Raw genomic sequence first — 21,784 nt, forward strand, 5'->3', positions numbered from 1 at the left:
ACTGGCTCCCACATTTCTGAGCTGCTTTCAGCCCAAGTTATTCCACTGAAGGCAGATTCGTGGCCGGCCGGCTGGCTGCAGGCAGGCGCTCCTTTTCCAGAAAATGGACTCCTTGTACTGGCACCCCATCACTCTAACGAGGGACTTTGTCATGAGGAGAAAGGCGCCTGGGCCTCCCACGGGGAGAGAGGAGCCCTGGGGTCCCGTCCACACCTGCCACTTCGTCGCTGTGCGATCGTGGCCAGGTCACTTCACTGATACTCCGTCCCCTCACCTACAGATCGGTCAGTGGTCCCCGATCTCAGTGTGGGGGGCAGGGGTGTGGAGGGAGACGGCGGAGGGGGACGGCGAAGGCTGCACAGCCCCAGCCCTGCTTCACAGGCCTGCTTTTGTTTGGCGTGTACGTGAGGCTTCCAAACATGCTTTTGTTTGAAGAAACGGCTCTATGCTTCACTTGTTAAAAATTGTTAAACGAGACAATCTTTAAGGTCTGTTCTAGCTCTAATGTTGCAACTGTTATTATCTAAGTATTTACTATAACAGTGCAAACACCTGCAAGGGTAATAACTCAGTTATCAGTCACCACCTGGGCAGGAATTATCTGGACACAACCTTAGTCAGGCTGCTGGGTCGCGAGGGGACAGAGAGGTGTGACATACAGGGCGTGTTCCAGGTGGAACCAACAGACATCACACTTACAGATATGCAGCATTTCACACGCACACACACGCACACACACATGCTCACACATGCATACACATATGCACTCATACACACATATACACACACATATACACACACCCTCATACACATACACACACATTAACGCATACACTCACTCATACACACATATACACACTCTCACACACATACACACACCCTCACACTCAGGAAAATGAGCCTACATTATTTTGTCTGGAAGCTGTATAAATATCTTCCCAATTACATAGCCGATGTTTTTGAAGATTGCTCATCCACTCACATACTCTCCAGGGCAGGCCCAGTCTTATACACTTTTAATCTCCAGCACCGAGTTTAGTGAATGCTTGTTGAAATAAACTTCTCTAGAGCCTTCCAGTAACAGAGGACACCTGACTCAATGATCAGGTGTATAATACACATCACCCAGGTCCAATAATAATAAAAATAATAAACTTATTGCCATAGAGCTTTGTAAGCACTTAAGAAGTGATTTTCCAAATCCACGTCTCCTTTGATTTTCATAAAATCATTGTAGGCTAATCAGGGCCAGATCTGTTAGCCCACAAGAGAACAGAAGGAACTGAGAGAGATGTCAGGGGTTTGCAAACAGCTACACAGGCCCTGCCTCCATACGGTCAGGTCGGTTCTCGTTCCTCTTCAACATGGACGGTCCAACAAGAGCAAATGGAGAGGCTCCACCACCGACTGAGAGCTCAGAACAGGAGACCTGCCTGTCTGCTGGCCCCCCGAGCCCCTCCCTTGTCCTCTCTCCCCAGTCGGAGGACTTACCCCAGACCCAGGTCACGGGAGGACGTCCCTCTCAGACCCCATCCCGCTCAAGGACGGCACGATGCCATTATCCAGACTGTTCCAGCTCCAACTCGCCGTGGTAACACCAAGGGCACGGGACGTCCTGTGTCCTCTAGTTCACTGGGAGAAGTGTCGCTGCCCTGTGGCTGTGGAGCCCCAGCACACAGGCTGCTCGGTGTCTGGGGCCGCTGAGCTCTACCAGCTCCTGGCAAGCTGAATATAGTTCCCGAGCAGACTTGGCCTCGGCCTCTGCACACAGCCCAGTTGGCCAGGACCAAGTTTCAGCTGACCTTTCAACCCCAATCCCTCTGTACAGACAAACGGTCCAGGAATAGCGGCCCAGCCACGCACACGGCTGTGAAGATGCATTTATGGGCCAGCTTGGGCTCGGTCAGACGGCACTGTGGCTGCAGAAAGCCGGCTTGCACGGAGGGGCTTGCCCAGTCCCCACCCAGCAGCCCCGTGGGCGTCTACCACCCACCGTTTATTGCTTCGTGGATATGATGACTGCGACCTGAAACTATCTCATTCATTCATTTGGTTTCCGTCCATCTTGCCTGCTCCAGTGTGACTGCCATGAGCGCAAACACTTCAGCCACCTGTTCAGAGCTTATCCCCGGAAACTAGGACAGTGTCACATGGTGCCTGAGACACGGCAGGAGCTCACACATGGGTATTTGGGGGAACGAACACCCTTCGCAAAATTTCACTTCTGCTCCCAGAACTTCAACCTCTCTTCCTGTCTCTAACCCACCGGCTTTGACCTGGAATCCACTCACATGAAGGAAAACGAATAAACCAACCTGCTGAAGGTCCCACATCTTGCAGGGCAGAGCTTCACCAGCTCTGTGGGTTGCAGGGTGTGAGAGAGGCATCACGACCTGTCCATCTCCGCCGCTGTCGGGTCCCCACTCCTCTGAGGGGTCCCTCATGGAACACGTGACAGGCTAGAGGGCAGGTCCCTTTTCTGTGCTCCCTCGGTTCTGCCCCTACGCCTAGGACAGCACGCACGACACTGACGCAGTCGGCTGCATGACGCACCAGGTCCCCCGTGAGGCCCCACCGGGGCGCCGATTGGCTCCTGACTCCCCACATCCTTTGCGCTGCGTCTCTGTAGCACCTCCCACCACAGAGGCACAGCCTGTCTCCCTGCCCCACACCAGAGTCAGCCAGACGGTCTTCTCAGGCCGACGGGATGTTAGTGGACCTGGCGAGCAGACCGCACTGTGCTTTCCTGATGCTGTTTGGACGTTGGAACGCCTGTGACACAGCATGAGGAAAGCGTGCCCTGCCGAGCAGCCGCTGCTCCTGTAGTCTGGGACACGAAGAGCAGATGTGCATCCAGCCAGAGCCCAGCCCGGCTCGCCCACCCTCGGGAACAGAGCCAACATGACCAACACACAAACTGAGAGTGAGGAAAAAAAATGTGTGTGCTTTTGTGACACACAACAATTGGGGGTTGCTTGTCGTGCGGCACCGTCACAGCAGCCACTGACCACTACAAGGCGGGAAAGCTGGTGACTCAGCGTGGCCAGAAGGAAGCGAAAGGCGCCAGGCCATCCTCTAGGGCCCTGGAACAGCAGCACTGTGTCTGCCACGCACTCAGCCCCTCTGCTGAAAAATGCGGAATTCACCACTAGGGCCAAACGCTTAGGACCACGGGGCTGGCTCCCTTTGGGCCACAGTCTCCCAGACAGTGAGGCGTCATCAGTTCTCCAGGGCTGCCCCACAGGCATGAGGGAGTCTGCAGAGACAGCCCAGCCCCTTTGGCAAGCACAGCACCTACTGAAGGGGAGCCTGGCTGAAGCTGCTGCCATTGGCGGGGAGCACACTTACCTGGGAGCTGGGCGGGGCAACCAGGTTGATTCCTGGCGGGGCTGCCAGCGCTCCTGAGGGTGGGCCCATGGTGGACGTGATGACTCGATACGGAGAGCCCAGGGCATTGAGGGGCGTGCCCACCACACTCAGAGTCCGCGGAGCGCTGGCCGGGGTGTCTGTGTAGCTGGGGTGGCTGTCCATTGGCTTCCCTGTGGACAAGGCTGCTGATGGGCTCATGGACGTGGAGCCGGAGTGGCCGGGGGAGCCTGTAGGGAGAAGACAAGCACAGGTGATGGAGACTGGGGGAGAGCAGAGATGGCACTGGGGACCCCAGGTGCTCACTCTACACCAAGCTGTCCGAGCGACGGCAAGCAGAGAACAGAGGGGACAGAGCTGCTGCAGGACGGAACCTCACTGATGTTTTACTTCTCTGGGCCCCACCAGAAGCCACCCTGGGGCTGCATCCGGTCAACAGCCAGGGCCACAGGGCACAGGCTGCAGGTCCCAGGGCAGGGCCAGCCACACAGGGAGGATGAGGCAATACCCCCCCCCCCACCAGGTAGGATGGAGGGAGCAGGTGCCCAGGCTGCTCCAGAATCAGCTTCCTCAAATTCCTGTGGCTGTGAGAACGGGCGGGGCTGAGCCTGCAAGGCAGGAGGCAGCCATTCACTCACAACAGCTCCCACATGCTGGTCCTAACAAACATTTACGAAGGTGCCCGTTCCAGGGGGGTTCACAGCCCAGGAGAACACAGCTCTCCCCATCCCCCCCGGAAGCCACCAATCTATTCTCGGGCAATATGAGTTTGGTTTTTATTTTGCTTTGTTTTAGATTCCACCTATAAGTGAGATCGCACAGTCATTTGTCTTTCTGTCTGGCTTATTTCACGTAGCAGAACACCCTCAAGGTCCATCCATGTTGTCGCAAATGTCAGGATTTCCTCCCTTTTTATGACACTGATATTCCGAAGTATATACTACATGCCATGTCTCCTCTATCCATTCATCCATCGACGAGCACTAAGGCTGCTTCCCTGTGTTGTCTCTTGTGAATATTGCTGCGATGGACGTGGGGGTGATACATCTTTTCGAGTCAGTGTTTCCGCTGTGGGACTCGTCTTAAACATAAACATCCCAGTGGAAAAAGGTCAAGCTGGAGTTTCTCTTGAGCTTCTGCTCGCTTAGTTAGGGTCTAGCTGTGGAGAAAACAGTGACTGCCGTACCTGAGAAAGCTGTGACCTGGCGTCATTCTACCTGGAGGGTTTCAGTCTATCAGGGACAGCTAATCAACAGATAAATCCCAACCACCACGTTCTAGGTCCCACAGCTGGCTGTGATTTCATGCAGGAGCGGGGCAGGGGCTCAGACGACCAGGTCAGACATTAATTATGTGGCCCAAATAGCACTAATCTCCACATGGTAACTCATGTTATCCTAACTACAAGCCTGTGAGGATCATTTCAGCCTTTTACACACGAGGAAATGTCAGCTGTCTCACCCCCATGCTGCTCCCAGTTCCAGGACGACTTGCCCCCACCTCTGTTTTCTAGTGAATTCTTATTCATCCTTCAAGTCTAACTCGAGTGTCACCTCCTCCAGGAAGCCTTCCATGGTATTTCTGGTCTGGTTTGACGCTCTTTTGTTTTCTAAATAACAGCCTGTTTATTTCCCTGTCTCTTCCACAAAACTGAAAGACGGGAAAGTGTCTGTTTTTGTTTCCCCACCTCAAGCACAGTGCGCTGTACCGGCCGGATAGGAAGTGACAGAGCCCAGATTCAAACTGTCAATGTGAAGCCCAGACTCTCTACTGTACGCCCCGCCAAGGACAGCAGAGATGAGCTGGAGCCGTCACATCACAAGGTATAGGTGACTCAATTCTGAAGTGCCCTCAACGTGAAAGTTCACCTGAAGGAGAGAGAAGAGGGCAGCTTCCCAGAACTCAAGCCAGAAAAACCCAAATCTTCCCAGACGGCAACTAACTGGAAAGAACCATGTTAGACTCTTTGAGGCCCTGGAAGGCGGTGACATTTACAGATGCCAGGGTATACCTTGAGCCTGTCACTCACACAGCATGTGACCTGATGGGCGAGGAGCCCTGAGCTCCGCTGGGATGGCAGCTGTCCTGCCCCACGGCCACGCCATCTGAAGTAAATCGACCTTCCCTTCCCGCTCCAGCTTTCTAAAAACAGACCAAAGGGCGCTGCAACTCTCCTTTTTATTCTGCTTCTCAGGGATCTCAGAGAGACGGTGTCTGTCCCCTCTCCCCCGCCCCCCGGGTGACACCCAGTACCTGACACGGGCCCTAGAGCGACAGGACAGATAGGAACACATGCATCAACCCAAGACTCCCCAAGATGTGGAACCTGTGCCACCAGTGGGAAGGGACATTGTGGGTGGTATGAAAGTAAACTTTATAAAACATTATCAGTTTTATGTTTATTTTCCCTGTTTCCTTCTGTTTATAGCAAGTGACCGAGCTTCCATTTTTGCATGGAATTATCTTCCCCAAAATAGCTATTTAAGTTTTCACACACACACACAAAAAAAACACTTGACCTAAGAGAGAGCTACACTCTATATACAAGGAAACTCAATATGTAGAATATCATGAAATTACTCTGCAAAGGCACGATACTTAAACATCGTTCAACCTGCACAAAAATATACAAATAGGGACTTTGAAGAACTCGAAAGTTGTTTCAAAAATAAAATGAGATGATGTGAGAGAGATTTGAAATGTAAAGCACATTTAAAAGTAATAATAATAATAATAATAATGACTGTCACATAGTGCCTGACCACTCATTGGGAGAATGGTACACTGCAAGACAGAACGAAACTGTGAGTTAAAGCTTGGTTTGCAGTGGCTTTAAAAATGGGGTTTTATTTCTACGGAGTCAGTGACCCAGAAGAGGCAGGGTACTTCATAACCACATTTTTAAAACTACAACTTGAAAAGCCAAACAGTACATCTCACACAAATGCATTTTGGTTTTCTGTCCCCCACAACGACCCAGGGTAGATTCTTAGGAACAAACAGCTTTGCTTTTAGAAAAGGTAAGAAACAATGACCTTGGTGACAAAAGTGCTTCCCCATGGAATTCCGTCCTTTCTCGAAAGTAGCTACTAAAGCACACCTGTCGGTGACATCTTTATAGCCTCACGCACTCGCACTCCTTTTTCATCAGAGCCACACGGGACCAGAGCCAGGACCTCAAGGCACCACACATTTTCCAGAAACCCGGTTTCTAGTCCAAAACCGAAGTCTGGGTTTTCTCTGCGGCTTCTCTCTGGCCCTCCAGACAATGCCCCTGCTCTGCCTCCCATGGGCCTTGCCTGCTCCCTGCCTGACACCCCCTGGACCCCCTCAGGTCACATCCACTGCCAGACACCGGGGGACACACCGGTCTGCACCCCCCACAGCTCGTTCTCTTTGCTCCAGCCCTGGTTCTGTCTTATAAAAATGAACTTATCTGATGGGAAGGGCTGGCGGACTTCCTCGGGAGCTTCTCGCCTCTCCTCCAACACACCTGGGGAAGGCTTTCACATTCCTGGGCCTCCTTCTCCCAGCAAGGAGCCTGCGCTCGGTGGCCCCTAAGACCCTCGTGTGTTCCCAGCGTTGTTCCTGAGGTGGCATGTGGCTCCCTGGCATCTAAAAGAAGGAAGGGCGGGTGGCAGTCTGGATGGGCTGCGTCTGCACCGGGAGGCCAGTCCCCATCAGGTGGATCACGTCAGACCTTCCAGCTCTCAGTGTGTCACCAGGAACCAGAGCTGCTGGGAGTCTGTCACTTTCTAAAGTTGCCGAGGGCATCGTGCACTACATATGGCAGCAGGGGGTCACCTATGAGAAGACAGGGCTCTGAAGCCAAACGTCCTAGGCTGAATCTGAGAACTTGACCTCTCTGAGGCTCAGTTTCCTCACCCATGAATGGAGACACACACGACCTCTGGCCAGCGGCAGCAGCTGCAATTCCGTACTGTACTGTAAACGTTGTGATGGCGGGGCCGCTTCCGGCCCTGATGCCATCACACATTGTATACGTGAAGGGTTAGCCCAAGCCAGACCAACAGCACACGCTCTATTAAGGACAACCATTACCGTACACGGAGGGACGTGCCAACTGTGCATAATCCTTAACTTCTAAGTTGGTTAGTAAGTGGCCAGTGCTCTAGGCCCAGACTGTCACTCGGTCAGCCACCCCTCCTCTAGGACCTGCCACAGCTCCTGTAATCCAGCCTGACAGAGAGGTCCTGCACGCTGACCTCCATCTGAACGTCTGGTGCCCTACTCTTGGTCACACAGCTTTCATTTCACCCCCTGGCTGCCAGCAGCTATCACGGAGGTGCCCAGCACTCGCCTGAAATGTGGTAGATGCTCAAAAATATCTGCTGACTAATCAATGAATGGGATTTTTTTTTTCGCTAAGTAATGTATATAACAGTATATAGAGTACAATAGAAATTGTTTGCAAAAGAAATCCATGCCCCTGATGTTTACCAAACCTTTTAAATCTCTGAATAACAAAGTGTGCGTGCGTGTGTGTGTGTGTGTGTGTGTGTGTGTGTGTGTCCCCTGAGGGGGGACTTACTAAGAAAGAGCGGCCCTGGTACTTAGAACTACCGAATTCTTACCAAGGTGAGGAAGTTGCTTAGCAACCTCATCCTCAGCCAATAAGAGGAAAATGTCACGCATGGGTCTTTCTGATTGGCTAGACAGGAGCAAAGGGCGTGGTGTTCCCACCCATTTGCCGCTGTGTCAGGGCAGAGAGCTTGCTGTCCCATGAGCAACCCTCTTCAGGACGAAATGGAAACTTGAAATGAATCACTGATAACTATTAATACCCACCCACGATGAAGGGGACCGAGGTAAACACTTGCTATTTCTAAGCGCCAGTTCCCGCCATCCGAAGTCAGGGGGCACACGGAGACCCCACTCGGCCCCCGGGAGGACCATCTCACCCACGCCTGCCTCCTCCGCTCCGATGCAGGGATGGGCGCATCCGCCTGAGAATCAGAGAATATTCAGACCCCTCGCCTGTTCTTCCTTCTCTAAGGGGAACTCACACATCCATCCTTTCCCTGCTCGGCCTGCAACACACAGACAGGCTGCTAAGTGGGGTCGGCGTGGGCTGGCATATGAGGGCATTTTGATGTCACCTCCTCCCTGAGTAACAGCAACGATGACAGCAGATAATGTTGAAGCAATTGCCATGAGCCAGAGCTAAACACTTTCATATATATATATTGACACATTTCCTACCTACCAAGTTGAGTCCGGTACTCTCACCCTGTGGTAGGAGTGTGAAAACCGGGCAACAGAGACACTGAATAAGCTGCTGGAGGGAGCACGGCCAGTAAACAACACACAGTGTCTGAATCTGGGGGGGGGGGGGAGCTGCAGGTGTGGATTTTAATTTCGGCCCCAACACTGGCTGTGTAACTCCTTACAGCAGTTACTCGGTTACCTGTGGTTTTTATCTGTCAATTACATTTACTCTGAGAATCTAAAATCTGGACAAATAACATGGAACTTTTTAGAAAAAGCCTACACAAACTGTTATTTCTTCCTGATACATTTATAAGGCGGGGGAGGGGGGACATTTAAAACAACATTGCTCCAGCCATCCACAGCCATGTGGTTTAAAATATCCCTGTTCTAGCGAGATGCAAGCGCAAACTTTGGTAAAGTTAGAAAAGTAAACAAATCATTCCAAAATATGCAAAAAACAAACAAACAAACAAAAAACCCAAACCCTAAGCTGTAGTTTTCTTGCTACATATACAGTGACTATATTTTAGAAATTCACTTAGAAAAAGTGTTTATTCTTTTTTTTTAATTTCCTTCTTGTAATTCTCAATTGGCAAGTTGAAAATTCCATTTAAAGGACCCATAAAACTCAGACCATGCCAACACCACGGGAAGTGGACCCCAGCCCCTCCTTCATGCCTCCGTGGCCTAGTTTCTGTCCCCCTCCCGCCCTTCCTGGCCACTCTCAGGACTTGGGCCTGGCTCTTTCCGACGAGGACCCTCCCCATTCTAAGCGCAGCTTTGATCCCTGCACAGGGGGGCTCCCAGCTGAGCCCCACCTTGCCCCACCCCCTAACGCGGGACAGGAGGCGCGCTCAGGCCCGGGGAGCTGCAGGCCGCATTTCTTATATTTGAATTGTCGTCTGCGTTTCCAGAAGCACTTTCACGCATCTGCGCTGCACAACCACCCTGAGACTCGGCAGGAAGGAGTTTCACAGGCGCGGCCTCAGCACTGTAACCCACGTGGACACCGAGAGAGGAGATGCTGAATTCTGAGGGCGTGGGGAGCACAGTGGAAGCCGCACCACTGGACGGGAAGCCTTCTCTCGGTGGGGAAGATAAAGGAAGGCAAGGAAGGGAGACGTTTCTTCAGCCCCTAGGCTCAGCCCCAGGGCCTCTCAGCAGGAATGTGAGGACACAAAGATGCGATAGGCTGACCCCCTGAGTGAATGCGTCCCCCAGTACCCCCAAGGCCAACCCCACCCCCGTCGGCCAGCCTTTCAGAGCCCACACGGGGCAGCTCCACCCGTTCTTGCCATCCTGAAAGGAGGGCCGCTGGCTGGCTGGTGCTTGGGTGAGGGGAGGGGGAAGTGGCCCCCTTCCTCCCTCACTCTCCTCCACACGCCCCTCTGTGGCTCCGTCTCCCTCCACCCCTGCCCCTCCCCTAAAATCTGTAATGATGGACGTAGTGAAAGCAGGCAAAGGCTGATAATCAGCCTCATTATTACCAGCATTATATATAATTATAGCAAAACCTCACTCATTTGGATCAATTGAGAGAAAAATCAGTCTAAATTCGTGACAAGTTGGCAGATCACTTTTAAACTACAATTTTATTACTTCTAAGTAACACACGTGAAGAGTTTGTGTTTCAAGTACCACAAGCTAATGGTTATTAAGTGGGGATTTCATAAAATCTGCTTTAAAAGACTCTTGTAATTAACACCCCGTTAATATGCTAATGACATCCCTCCTATGCTTTTTAAATTGCTTGAAAACAGATGGAGCTGAAATAGGCTCAGCATTTCTACAATCTTATTTGCTTAACAACCTTTTTTGGGGTTTGTTTTTTTTTCTTTTGGTGAATGACCAAATACAAACTAATTCATAGCATGACAACTTAATGACCATTCCAGGCTAATTGCGTCCGTCATACATTTATCAGGCCACACCCTATTGTTTTGGGTTAGAAACCAGACTTCGTTGAAGAGACACCTCATTTTACAGAAGAAAAGAGAATCCCAGAGAAGCTGGTGACTTGCTCAAGGCCACACGGTCCTGACAAAAACCCTGGGTCCTCTGGCTCCCGGGTCCGAGCTTACTTATTTCCTCCACCGCATTGTGCCTCACACTCATCCAACTATTTATAATTCTGTGCTACTTATTTCCATGTTATGTGGTTCAGTTAAAATTTGTGCGTTGCCTACGGTGTGCCGGGTCCATGCTGGGCACTGCGGATACTACAGTCCCTCCTGAGGCTACTGTCATTTCATTCAATCTTCAAACTGGCTCCGAGTTGTCAGTAGGCCAGGAATTATCCCTATTAGAAAGATTACTAAACTGAGGTTCAGAATGGCAAGGTGAGCAGCTTGTTGTGAATTACCTCGTCCAGCACAATTTCCCTGAAGCTGTCTGCATGTAGTGAAGGGCATTTTGCTTGCACACCACCTTTCCCACCCAGCACCAAACCACGAACCTTGCTGGTACAGGTGGGTATCATGCCGTCCTTAACACAGGAGAGGCTCCAGCAGAGTGGTGGCTCCACTGACAAGGAACAGCTGTCTGTCCCTTTAAACCAGTTCTGTGTACTGTACACCACGTACCAGTTGGTCCCCCAAGCCGAACACCAGCAAGCGTTTCAGGCACATGCTGAGGGTGCCCCCCTCACCCCTTGTTCCTGGAGCCCCTGAACACCAATTTCGTCCACAGGCAGCTCTTAGACCCAAGACCTCACTCCTTTCTCCGTCTCTGAGCTTTGTGTCCCAGCACGTTCTCTGAGTCTCTGGACACGGGTGGTCTCCTACACGCCACCGTCATCTTACAATACAGTGAAGCACCTGTCCCCAATGCAACGTCACGTCACCACTGGGGACCGCACATGGCATCGCTTGTTTTCAGGGTCTGAATACCTGCATTCCTTGGATCCATTCACTTAACCTGAGCCCCCAAGGACCATTTCCAGAAATAACTCATCCGCAAAGGTTCCGCAGACTCCAGATCTTGTAATAGCTTACACGTCCCCAGAGGGCAGGCATGGGCCCCGGTCCTGCAGGGCCCAGCCTGTGCGTGCTCATTGGCTGACTGGCGGCCATTCCCACGCAGTCTAGGAGTCTTTCCTTGCTGGTGACCTCTGACCTTTGCTCTGCTCCCCACACCGCTAGGGCTGAGAAAACAGGGCCCCAAGCCCTCCAAGGGCCTGCTTCCCCGTGACACTGGTGGCCAGTGAAAGGAGGGACAAAGGAGATATGGAATCACAGAAATGAAACCAGCCACCAGCCTAGAAGAAACATCCCGCCTGTTTATGGAGCGCTTTCTCTGCCGCTCCTCTGACTTCCTGTAAGTGCTTTTGAATTAAAGATCACAGGCCTTTCCAGTCTTTCGGTTCAGCTGCGGAATTCTGCAATCCCGCCTGGACTCTGAGTTGAGCTTGACCCTGGAAGCCCTTGCTGGCTGCCTCGCTCCTTCTCAGTCACAGTCTCTGAGGAAGGGGGCCGGGCTCTCCTGGAGATGATGGGGTTGGAGGTCCCAGGCCTCTGCTCTCTCGCTGCCCGATCTCTAGAGACGATGGAAGGACTGGTTAAAACCTACTTCTCTGTAATTGAGGCAAAATCCACGTCTTACTGGATTCACTTTGTCAGCACTTGCCAGTGCACAGTCAACACTTTAGGAACAGAAAAACCTCCTCTAAGAAAAACCCATGTACTAAATTCTCTCCAGATTTTCTGAAATGGGGAAGGAGAATTAACTTTTACTGTGAGTTTACAATTTTCCAGGCTTTGTACAAGGTCAGACACTTGAGTTCGCAAACTCATCCTAGAAAAAGTGCTACGCACCTTATTGCTGACTATCACTATGGTCACCTTCGAAGTACTCCCCTTGGGAAGCTATGCACTGAGGCCAGTGCCTAGTCCACCCTTCAAAGCAATTTTGGAACCCTTTTTCTGGAATGGCCATCAGAGCTGTCGGCATATCACCCTTGGTGTCCTGAATGTCATCAAAATGTCTTCCTTTCAATATTTCCTTTATCTTCGGGTAAAGAAAGACGTCATTAGGGACCAGATCAGGTGAGTAGGGAGGGCGTTCCAATACAGTTATTTGTTTACTGGCTAAAAACTCCCTCACAGACAGTGCCGTGTGAGCTGGTGCATTGTCGTGATGCAAGAGCCATGAATTGTTGGGGAAAAGTTCCGATCGTCTAACTTTTTCATGCAGCATTTTCAGCACTTCCAAATAGTAAACTTGGTTAACGGTTTTCTCCAGTTGGTACAAATTCATAATGAATAATCCCTCTTATATCAAAAAAGGTTAGCAACCTTGTTGCAAGAAGTTCGCACACTTCATTGTCAGACCTCGTATTACTGAATCCCTACGCTGTGGCAGGTTAACCCTGACCCTGTGTGGTTGGCACTGAGTTAGTTTACCAAAAGGTGGGGAGGTTCTCTGTGGCTTAGTCCCCCTCCTCTTCCTGCCACCCCAGGTGGTCCCCCTGATCTTCCTGGGGTACCCAGTTTGAAGACCCCAAACAGCTACAGGTCCTGGGCAAGCCACACCTATTACCCAAGTGTCCTCCTCCGTAACTGAGGGGTTGGATGACCCACAGGTTCTGTGCAGCTTTGAAGATTCAGCTTCGTGATGGGGACGCTGGGGAAGAGCTAGTGCTGGGAATCACTGCTGACTGGAGGACAATCAGACTGATAACAAACTTCTCCAGAACGATCCCCTGGGGGCTGGCAAACTGCCAGGGACTCATCACATCCCTGTGCCTTGTCTGTGCTGTTTTTGTGCATTGACAGTAGCCACTTTCACACTAGGACAGATTTGAGCAGTTGACACAGGGGCCTTATTGCCGCAAAGTCTAAAATGTTTACTGTCTGGCTCTTCAGAGGAAAAGTTTGCTGACCCCCGATCCAGAAGGTAAAACTGGGTTCCATGCATTAAAATTAAGTGGGGTCCACCTGGAAAAATGTTGGACCTTTGTGTTACGAGCACCTTCCAGGGCCCAGTCCCCTGCCCCACCCCCAGCCCTAGTTATTATACTCATTTGCTGCAAATATTTATGTTCAAAAGAAACATAAATATTTTAGAAGTGAAATATTTCGACCAGGACCAGGTCTGCTCCCTTCCAGCTGGGTGACCTTGGGCAACCTCCCTGTGGCTCATCATCCCTGTCAGTACAATGAGGGTGGTGACAGTAGCACCTCACCTCCTGGGGTCCCTGACAATATTAGCGTAACACCCTTGGCAAAGGGTTTGGCAGGTAGTAGGTGCCCAATAAACACTGGCTACTATTTTCACTCTTTAGTGAAGATCAGAGGGGCCACGACCTGGATGAGTGTCACGAGAGCCACCCAAACCCAGGCGTCCTAGGAAATAAACTTCTGACGTTCCCTGGGCCTCTGTGTCTTCTACCGTCGACTTGGAGGGCAGGGCACGTTCCGCTGGGAGCCCGGGCCTCCCAGCCCTGGGTCTGGGGGCTGAGATTCTCTGCACACGGACAGGCTACATAATGAGGGGAAGGAAGAGGTGGAGAGTGTACGGCACTCTGGGCACAATTTCTTTCCCCAGTTGCAACTCAGCTCTCTATCTCTCGGGAAGATTGTAAATATTTCAGAAAATAGTTTATATTAAATATGTTCCTTCCTAAATCTCATAAACAGTATTCCTCCTATGTAAACCCTAACCACCCACCACTACGCCCCTGGTAGGTCCCGATTAGCCAGCCACACATCCGCGGAGGGAAAAATATGTTGTGGTGCACACACACACACACACACACACACACCCTCCTCCCACACTCACTCACATCCTCGTATTGCCACACACACACACACACACACACACACACACACTCATCTCCAGCTCAACTCCCTCATGTCTATTCTTGAGTGAAAAAGGGACAATTCTACAGATGGCCAGGGTCAGTGGAGCAGGACTCTCACAAACCAGGAGGCACCCAGAAGATTGTCCACAGGTCACTGTGGCCCCTGAGTGACTGCTAAGCTATCCTGTGTTTTATTCCTCAAAGGAAAGGCCACGAGGCTGCAACCAGTGGGCAGTGCTCAGGGTACCTGGGCTTCTGCCTTTGGCGGGGTGGGGGGCACCACGCCTGTGGCTCCCAGGGCAAGTCTGAGGCCCAGAAAGGTCATGAGAGGCAGCTTGGCAGAGAGTGGGCTCTGCAGCCAGACGCCTGGTTCCCATCCTTGGCTATGCGACGCTGCCATTTCCTAGCTATGGGACCTTACACATGTCACCACACTTGGCAATGCCACAGCGCCCGCCTCTGTAGAGGAGCATGTAACGATGGCACTTGTGCCTACTCAGGGGCCATCATGAGTTTAAATAAGCTGCTGCTGGTCAAGTACTCGCAGGGTGGCTGGCCCTCAGGAAGTACTGGGCGTGCTCGTGAGGTGGCATGACTGCCTCCCCTCTCCCTGAGGGCTCCCTGAGGATTACTGCACAGTATTGGATGGGGGATTACAGGCTTTGTTTACCATCTTCTTAGAGGCGACAACTGTCTCATCCAGGCAAACAAATCACCCTGAGCAGCTGGCAAAGCCAGGACTTGGCAGAGAAGGAGAACACAAAGGTTCTTGCCTCGTCACAGGGCACAGACTGAGTGGGGAGAGTGGGCACCAGGGGGGCCACTGCCACCCAGCCAGTCACCACCCTTTGGCCAATCTGGCCAGTGTCTCATTCACCGATGGGATGACAGTGTTGTTTCCTGGAGGTGACACTGCTTCCCTGGAGGCCGCCACGCGCAAGTCACAGGAGCCCCTGTGGTTCCACTTGCTAACATGTAAACGGGCAGGGGGACACATAAATGCAGCGTAACTCGCTGGCTGTGTTGGGGCCCAGGCAGTTAGAAGCTGCAGGGGACATCGTCTCCAACCCTCAGGTCTCCGGGTACCTGCGGGCAGCCAGCCTGCCTCCCTCCTGCCTGCAAGCCTCCCCACTGCAGGTTCTCAGACAGACCTCCCTGCAGGTGGGGCCCTGGTCTCTGGCTCAGTCTCAGCAGCGCCTTCCCTGGCGCATGCAAACAAAATGGAAAACACCAACAGAACTAAACAAAATCAGCATTCTCCCCCCTCAGCAATGATGAGACAAAGTAGCATTAGAGGGAGACATTTAAACAACAGGCTGACCCTTTCCTCCTCCCTCCCCACATATCAACTTACTTTCTTCCAGGCTGCGCCCCCCTGTTTCCTTTTACCTCAGACCTAATTACGCAGACCCAAGCTCCCACAATTACGAAAATCGAAACCAGCAAAGTCTGTGGGTCTTCATGGATTTAATTTTATTTCCCCAGATTCCTAATTCATCTTTCCACCGGAGTGTTTGGTTTTTAAATTAATTTGCATGTCAGCACTTGAGTAAACTGGAGGGAGTGAACGTATAACTTTTATTAACTACTAAATATATGGACAACACTAGAGTAGCCGCTTTTTGTGCAGTTAGCACACTTAATTACCGTAACAATACTCTGAGGATGGGATTATAGACTCCATTTTACAGATGAAGACACTGACACTCAGGGAGGTTCGATATGTCGCCTAAGGTCTCCCAGTGAGTCAGTGAAAAACGAGGAAACAAACGCAGTTCTAGCTACCCATGTCTTGTGCTCGTGTCACTGTATCAGAATGAAGGAAAACGGGTATTAAGTTTGAGTCAGGGCTTTCTGCGAGGGCTCTCCCGCTCAGCCCCACCCGACCTTGAACCAGGCCCTGCCGTCCTGGACACCCCAGTGTACACGTCGACACAATGAGATGCTCTGAGGTCTCCCAACATTCCAAGATACCACCATGCAGCCCCCACCGAATTTGGGACCAGACCTTTCTCCAGCCTTTATCTTAGCTCTCTCCCTAACTCCCTACACCTTCGACCCTTCTAATCACCCCAACTGCCAGAGGGTCTCCTTGGCAGCCATAACCTCGCAGAGTGTGGGGGTCCTGAGATCTCGTGGGTAAGCACATTCTTCAGACAACTGACCTCAGAGGGGAAGGGAAAAGTGCTGCTCAGCTGTGAAAGGGACCAAGATGGGAGTTGAGAAGGCTCTTCACACCCAGGACCCAGCTACCCCGCCATGAACAGGAGATCAGATGTCCAGGTCACAGCCTTGGCCACCACACTCACTGGGTCATGTCACAAGACTGGCCCCAATAACGTAAACACATCCATAGCCCCCCACCGCCTACGTGTAAGCAGCAACCTCCTTGCGTCTTGGACACGACACACACCACGCAGCATTACAATGCATCTGTGTGACAGCTATGTGACCCAAGTGGCACAGGCCATGTCTCATTCACATCTGTGTCCCAGCATCTAACATCATGCTTGGCTCATAAAAACAACCAAAGCACCGTGAATGAATGAGCAAGCCCGCTCCCCCCCCATCCACCTTGCGCGGTCCCACCGCACCTCACAGAGGGTCCTGCTAGCACAGGAGGCCAGCCTTCAGAGGAACTGCCCGGCGTGCACAGGTCAGAGAGCAGGGACTTTTCCGTCCTAAGACCTGACAAGAATTTCTGCTTTGTCCTGCCTGCCAGTGCCAGCGTCACAGGGCAAAAGCTCCCCTTTGGCTCCCGGGAGCAGGGGCCCCATGCCACCAGCTGACAAATGAGAGGCCAGTTGGTCAGCTGTTGGTTCCATTTACTCAAAGCTGGGCGACTGTGCTGCTGCTGTCACTGAGTCTGGGGGACCTTGGGACGAGGGTGCCCGGGCGTTAAGGCAGCCCCTGTGAAGCTTGACGGGCCGCCCTGCCGGCTGGATGACCGTTATAAGAGCCCAGACCCCCACCCTGGCCCTCAGCGTGGAAGTGATGGCAGCGACCCTTGCAATGCAATTGGGGGCAGCAGCAGGGGAGGGAACCAGAGGCTATTAGCAAATCAAAAGGGAAGAACCGAGAAGAAGGAAAGCTTGGTGGCAAATTAAAGTGCTATGTTTTCTTTTTAAAAATCCAATTAAAGGGAAATCTGCTTTTAAATAAAACAAGCATGCCCTTGTTACACCATGTGTCCCAGGGACCCTCAGGGTCAGCAAAACCTTTTTCCTCCCTTTTTTCAGCGCAGTGCGAGTTGGATAATAGCTCCATCCTAGCGATTTCCCTTTAACTCTTCCACTTTTCACACCCACACACGCGCACGCTGGGTGTAACAATGCTCTTGTTCTAGCTCCGCGTCAGGCGTATCCTCACGCATGTGGGTTTGGACACGCTCCTCAGAACGTCCCAGACCCTCTCCGCGGCCGCTCGTGCCGATGTGCGGGCATAGCCTCTCCCACAGCGGTCTCTCCCCGTCTTATGCGCCCACGCGTGCACACGAGCGCGCACGGAAGCACACTACACGTGCATGTAAACACAGGTGATTCCACAGTCACCCGTGTTCCCCCATCTCCTCCCGTCTCCCCGGCCGGTGCCGACGGTGAAACACTTACCGCCGAAGCCCGTGGGAAACTTCATGAAGTGAGAATAATTCCCGTACATGGCGGCCCCTCAGCGCATAGTCCTCGGCGGCGCCTTCTGAGCTCGCGGCCTCCGGGCTCCCAGGCGCGGCCGGGCTCCCTTCAACTTGGGCTGCGGCGCGCGGTCATCGCCGCCTCGCCGCCGGGCGCTCGCGCTGGGCCAGCCCCCCGGGATTAGCCAGGAGCCCGCCTCTCGGTGGGAGCGTCCACATGGCCCGCGGGCCGGCGGCAGCTGCTGCCTCCCCGAGCAGAGCGCGCACCACGCCGCCCGCGCTGCGCTCCGCCCGCCGCCGCCGCCGCCGCCGCCTGGGACCCTGTTGCTACTTTGATTAACTCGGGGCTGGGCTGCTGCGTGCGACCCTTCCCGCTCCCTGCCCGTCCCCAGAGGTCCCTCCCCGTGGCACGAGCTATTATCTGGGAAGCCAATCGATGTGCGACCGCCCCGGAGTAGGTCAGGGGAGGGGGGGTGGTGGGGGTGGGAGGCTCCTCAGGTGCCTTTTCCTGGGCTTGCACCCTCAGAAATCAATGGGGTCTGATGAAGATGCATTTTCTCACTCAGGCTGCTGACTGTCCAATGCACTTACTTGGTGCTGGATCCCGGAAAGTGGGGCGGGGGGCACAGGGCAGGAGAGACGCCAGCAGGAGAGGGGGGCACAGGGGCAGGAGAGAAGCCAGCCCTCTCATGAGCACAAGATCAGAAAAGCGTGAGACTCATCTCCCAGGATGGAAAACTAACACAGAGCGGCCCTCACGTTGGCGTGGGTCTGTCCTGCCATGGTGGCCGGGGCATTTGGGCTCCGAGCTTTGCTCACGTCACAGGTAGGGAGGACGTGCTGGCTCGGCAGTGGTCATTCTCTGATGTTTCACCGGCGGGCATTTTCCTGTCTCCCACGGTCAGTGCCACCTGCTCACAAAGCATCACCAAGGCCTCACTCACAGACCCTCCTGGGTGGGACTGACCCACAGATGAGAGTCCAAGTACCCCTGGCATGTCTGGGTCTGTGACACAGCGTTTCCCACAAGCCACTGCTCAGCCTATACTTGAATACCTCCAACAACAGGGAGCTCACTACAGTACCATTCCATTTTTAGACAGCTCTCACCATGAGAAAGTGTTTTTTATTGAGCTGAAATCTGTACAGCTTCTGCCCATAGGTTCTAGGCTAGTCCCTGGAGCCACTCACGAGAAGCCTATGGGGGCTGTCATGGTGGGGTCTTCTGAAAGTTCACACACAAGTCTCCCACGCCTGCAGTCTACCTTCTCTAGGCACTCCGGCCTCTTGCTATCATTCCATGAATCGCTGAGTGTTCAGGTGCATCCACAACCTATCCTTTCTCCATGAATGTACTTCAATATACATAGAGACACCCTCATGGCGGGGAAAAGGGTTAGCCAAACAGGGATGCGGCACCCAGACCTGGTCCAAATCGTCTCCTCGTAGTATATGTGTTAGCAGAGCAATGGGGGTGCCGCCAGCACACCCACGATGGGTCAGTGTCGTGGACTGAGCTCTAAGGGGCAGGAACAGGGATGAGAAGGTGTCTCCTGCTGTGACACCAACAGCGAGGTAGTCAAATCAGAGCCCCACAGAGGAAAAATCAAGATTCAAACAGTAGGAGAACCCAGAACAGAAACTAGGAATAAAGAAAGGGCCAGAGCAGAAGCAGAGGCTGGATGACAAGGGGGGAGGGGCCGAGATGGGAGTCAGAGCCAAGGCAGGTCAGGAGGGAGGAAGAAAGACCCGAGCACCGGGCTCCCTTGGCTGGCTGCGGGCTCAGCGCACCTGCCGAGTGCCGGGTGGCTTACCACAGTCACTAACTCCTAGAACAGGCTGGACACGTCCTCCGTTCCATCCTGGGCAGAGAGCTTGGGGGCCAACACGCACTGTCTTCCCATAGTCCTCTGAAACGGATCATTTGGATCCACCCGTCCTCCCAGGGCTTTGGGACCCAGCTTCTGTCATCCGGGGAATTTCTTATTCCTCCTTCCACTTCATGACGTCTGAAAATCTGACAAACTTCTTTCCATATTTCATCCAACTCATGGATAAAAATGTTGCCAAGGACACACAGAAAACAGCATGCCACCAGAAACTCCATTCATTCGTGCTGCAGACACTCTGTCCCGCCATTGCTGAGGGCCCCGGCCTGGAGAGGTTGGATCCGTGGAGACAGCACCACCTCGGGCTCCAGGCCCACTCCCACGGCCAACAGCCTGTGGCATTGACAGCCACCGAGTCTCCCTGGGCCGTCGTTACCGCATGGCTTTGTCGTGAGGGTTAAATGAGTCCACCCACGAGTCCCTAGAATACCCCAGATGCACAGCACATGCTCAGCGAGCGAGCTCTTTTTGTGACGATGACGACGACGATGACAATATGACGTAAGCAAGTCTGCTCCTTGACTCCTTTTTCTCATTTGTAAAATGATGGAGCAGGGCTGGAGTAGTTCTACAATCCCCTTCAACTTGAAAATGCAGGGCAAGTGAATTATCTCACTTCTCCACAGAGGTATCTGAAGCAAGTGTCTTATTGAGGTGACAAACTACAGTTTCTGTCACACGCCCATCACAGAAGGAAGCGAGTTTTTGTGGCGAGCTACTGCTGGCGAGGGTTCTTCTAAGGACTCCAAGTCCACCCTTTAGAAAGCTCTCTCTAGGGCCTTGCCCAAGCTCACTGTCAGGTGACCCGCTGTTGGCTTGTGGTGGATTCTACCTTCTTCCCCCTTCACTACGTGGGGTACATTGTCTCCTTCTGGTCACAGAATAAAGACCAGATTCCTGAGCCTGGCGTGGAGAGGCCTCTGCATCGTGCCTTGACCCACCTTCCGAGCTCTCTGGAAGGTGCTCCGGGACAGTCACCATAGACCCAGGGACGCACAGCTCCCAGCACACCAGCCCCACCACCTCAGCGAGCTCCTTCACTCTCTGGAGAATCACCCACGGGCCGACCTCACTGAGGTTTCTGGACTTTGTTTTGGTTTTGTGGATCAAACGTGGTGACAGGTATGCACATGCTGTGTTGTTTTGGGTTGGTTTGGCGTTTCTTTTGGTTTTATACTGTACACGTCTATACAAAGACAAGAAAGTAATCCTTTCTTGTTTTTCTTTCTTCCCTTTCTTTGATGGCCCCTTCTGTCTGGCTGTTTTGCTCAGTGTGGGAATGCAGTTTTTTCACGCCAACTCTGGTTCGGTGCTCATGCCCGTTTACTTTCTCGCACACTTTCCCCTCATAAACTATTCCCCACATGAACACCAGAAACGCGAGTAGGTGCTCGATACATACTTCTACCTTAGGAAATGCTTGATGCACTTATAGCCAAACCGTCCCAGCATGCTCTCCTTGTGATACCTTCCATATGCTTTCATATCCCATAACAAGCCATATACTTTGCCTAAAGTGCAAGAAATGTGAATGGGGCTTTTCTTTTTAATCCACATTTTTCGCTTGGCACCACTGTGTCTTGTCTCAGACCATTGTTGACATAAAAACATGATCCTTCCATAAGCCCTTCCCAGACAACCCCACTGACTCCAGTCACTGCAGTCTCCAGCTGTTCCCGGATTCTCATTCGGACGTCAAACGAAAGGCCAAATACTCGTGTCCGTAGTGGGAATTCGCTAATTCATTCATGAGGATGCCGAGCTCACTTCTTGTCCAGGCTAATGGCCTCGTCCTCTGAAATGATCCGCTCTGCTGTGATGAAAGCCATCAGTGCCTCCGGGTAGATGAAAGAACATGTGTTTCCACTG

At 52.5% G+C, this 21,784-nt stretch overlaps 1 protein-coding gene across 5 annotated transcripts in view; it reads right to left on the reverse strand.

The window, feature by feature from the left end:
• Nucleotides 1–21,784, reverse strand: part of RXRG (retinoid X receptor gamma) — a 154,964-nt gene that overhangs the window by 22,625 nt on the left and 110,555 nt on the right. For 3 of the 5 annotated variants that reach the window (XM_019747337.3, XM_088801543.1, XM_019747336.3), the window contains one exon: nt 3,349–3,596. In XM_019747337.3, coding sequence (XP_019602896.2) covers nt 3,349–3,567 — 219 coding nt within the window. In that variant the 5' untranslated portion in view covers nt 3,568–3,596. Of the gene's footprint in view, nt 1–1,491; nt 1,718–3,348; nt 3,597–18,006; nt 18,412–21,784 lie in introns of those variants that run through there. The other 2 variants (XM_019747334.3, XM_019747338.3) reach the window with 2 other exon arrangements.

The sequence above is a fragment of the Rhinolophus sinicus genome, chromosome 11 (genome assembly GCF_057876585.1).
Source record: "Rhinolophus sinicus isolate RSI-liver-muscle chromosome 11, RSI-T2T, whole genome shotgun sequence".
Classification (NCBI taxonomy): domain Eukaryota; kingdom Metazoa; phylum Chordata; class Mammalia; order Chiroptera; family Rhinolophidae; genus Rhinolophus; species Rhinolophus sinicus.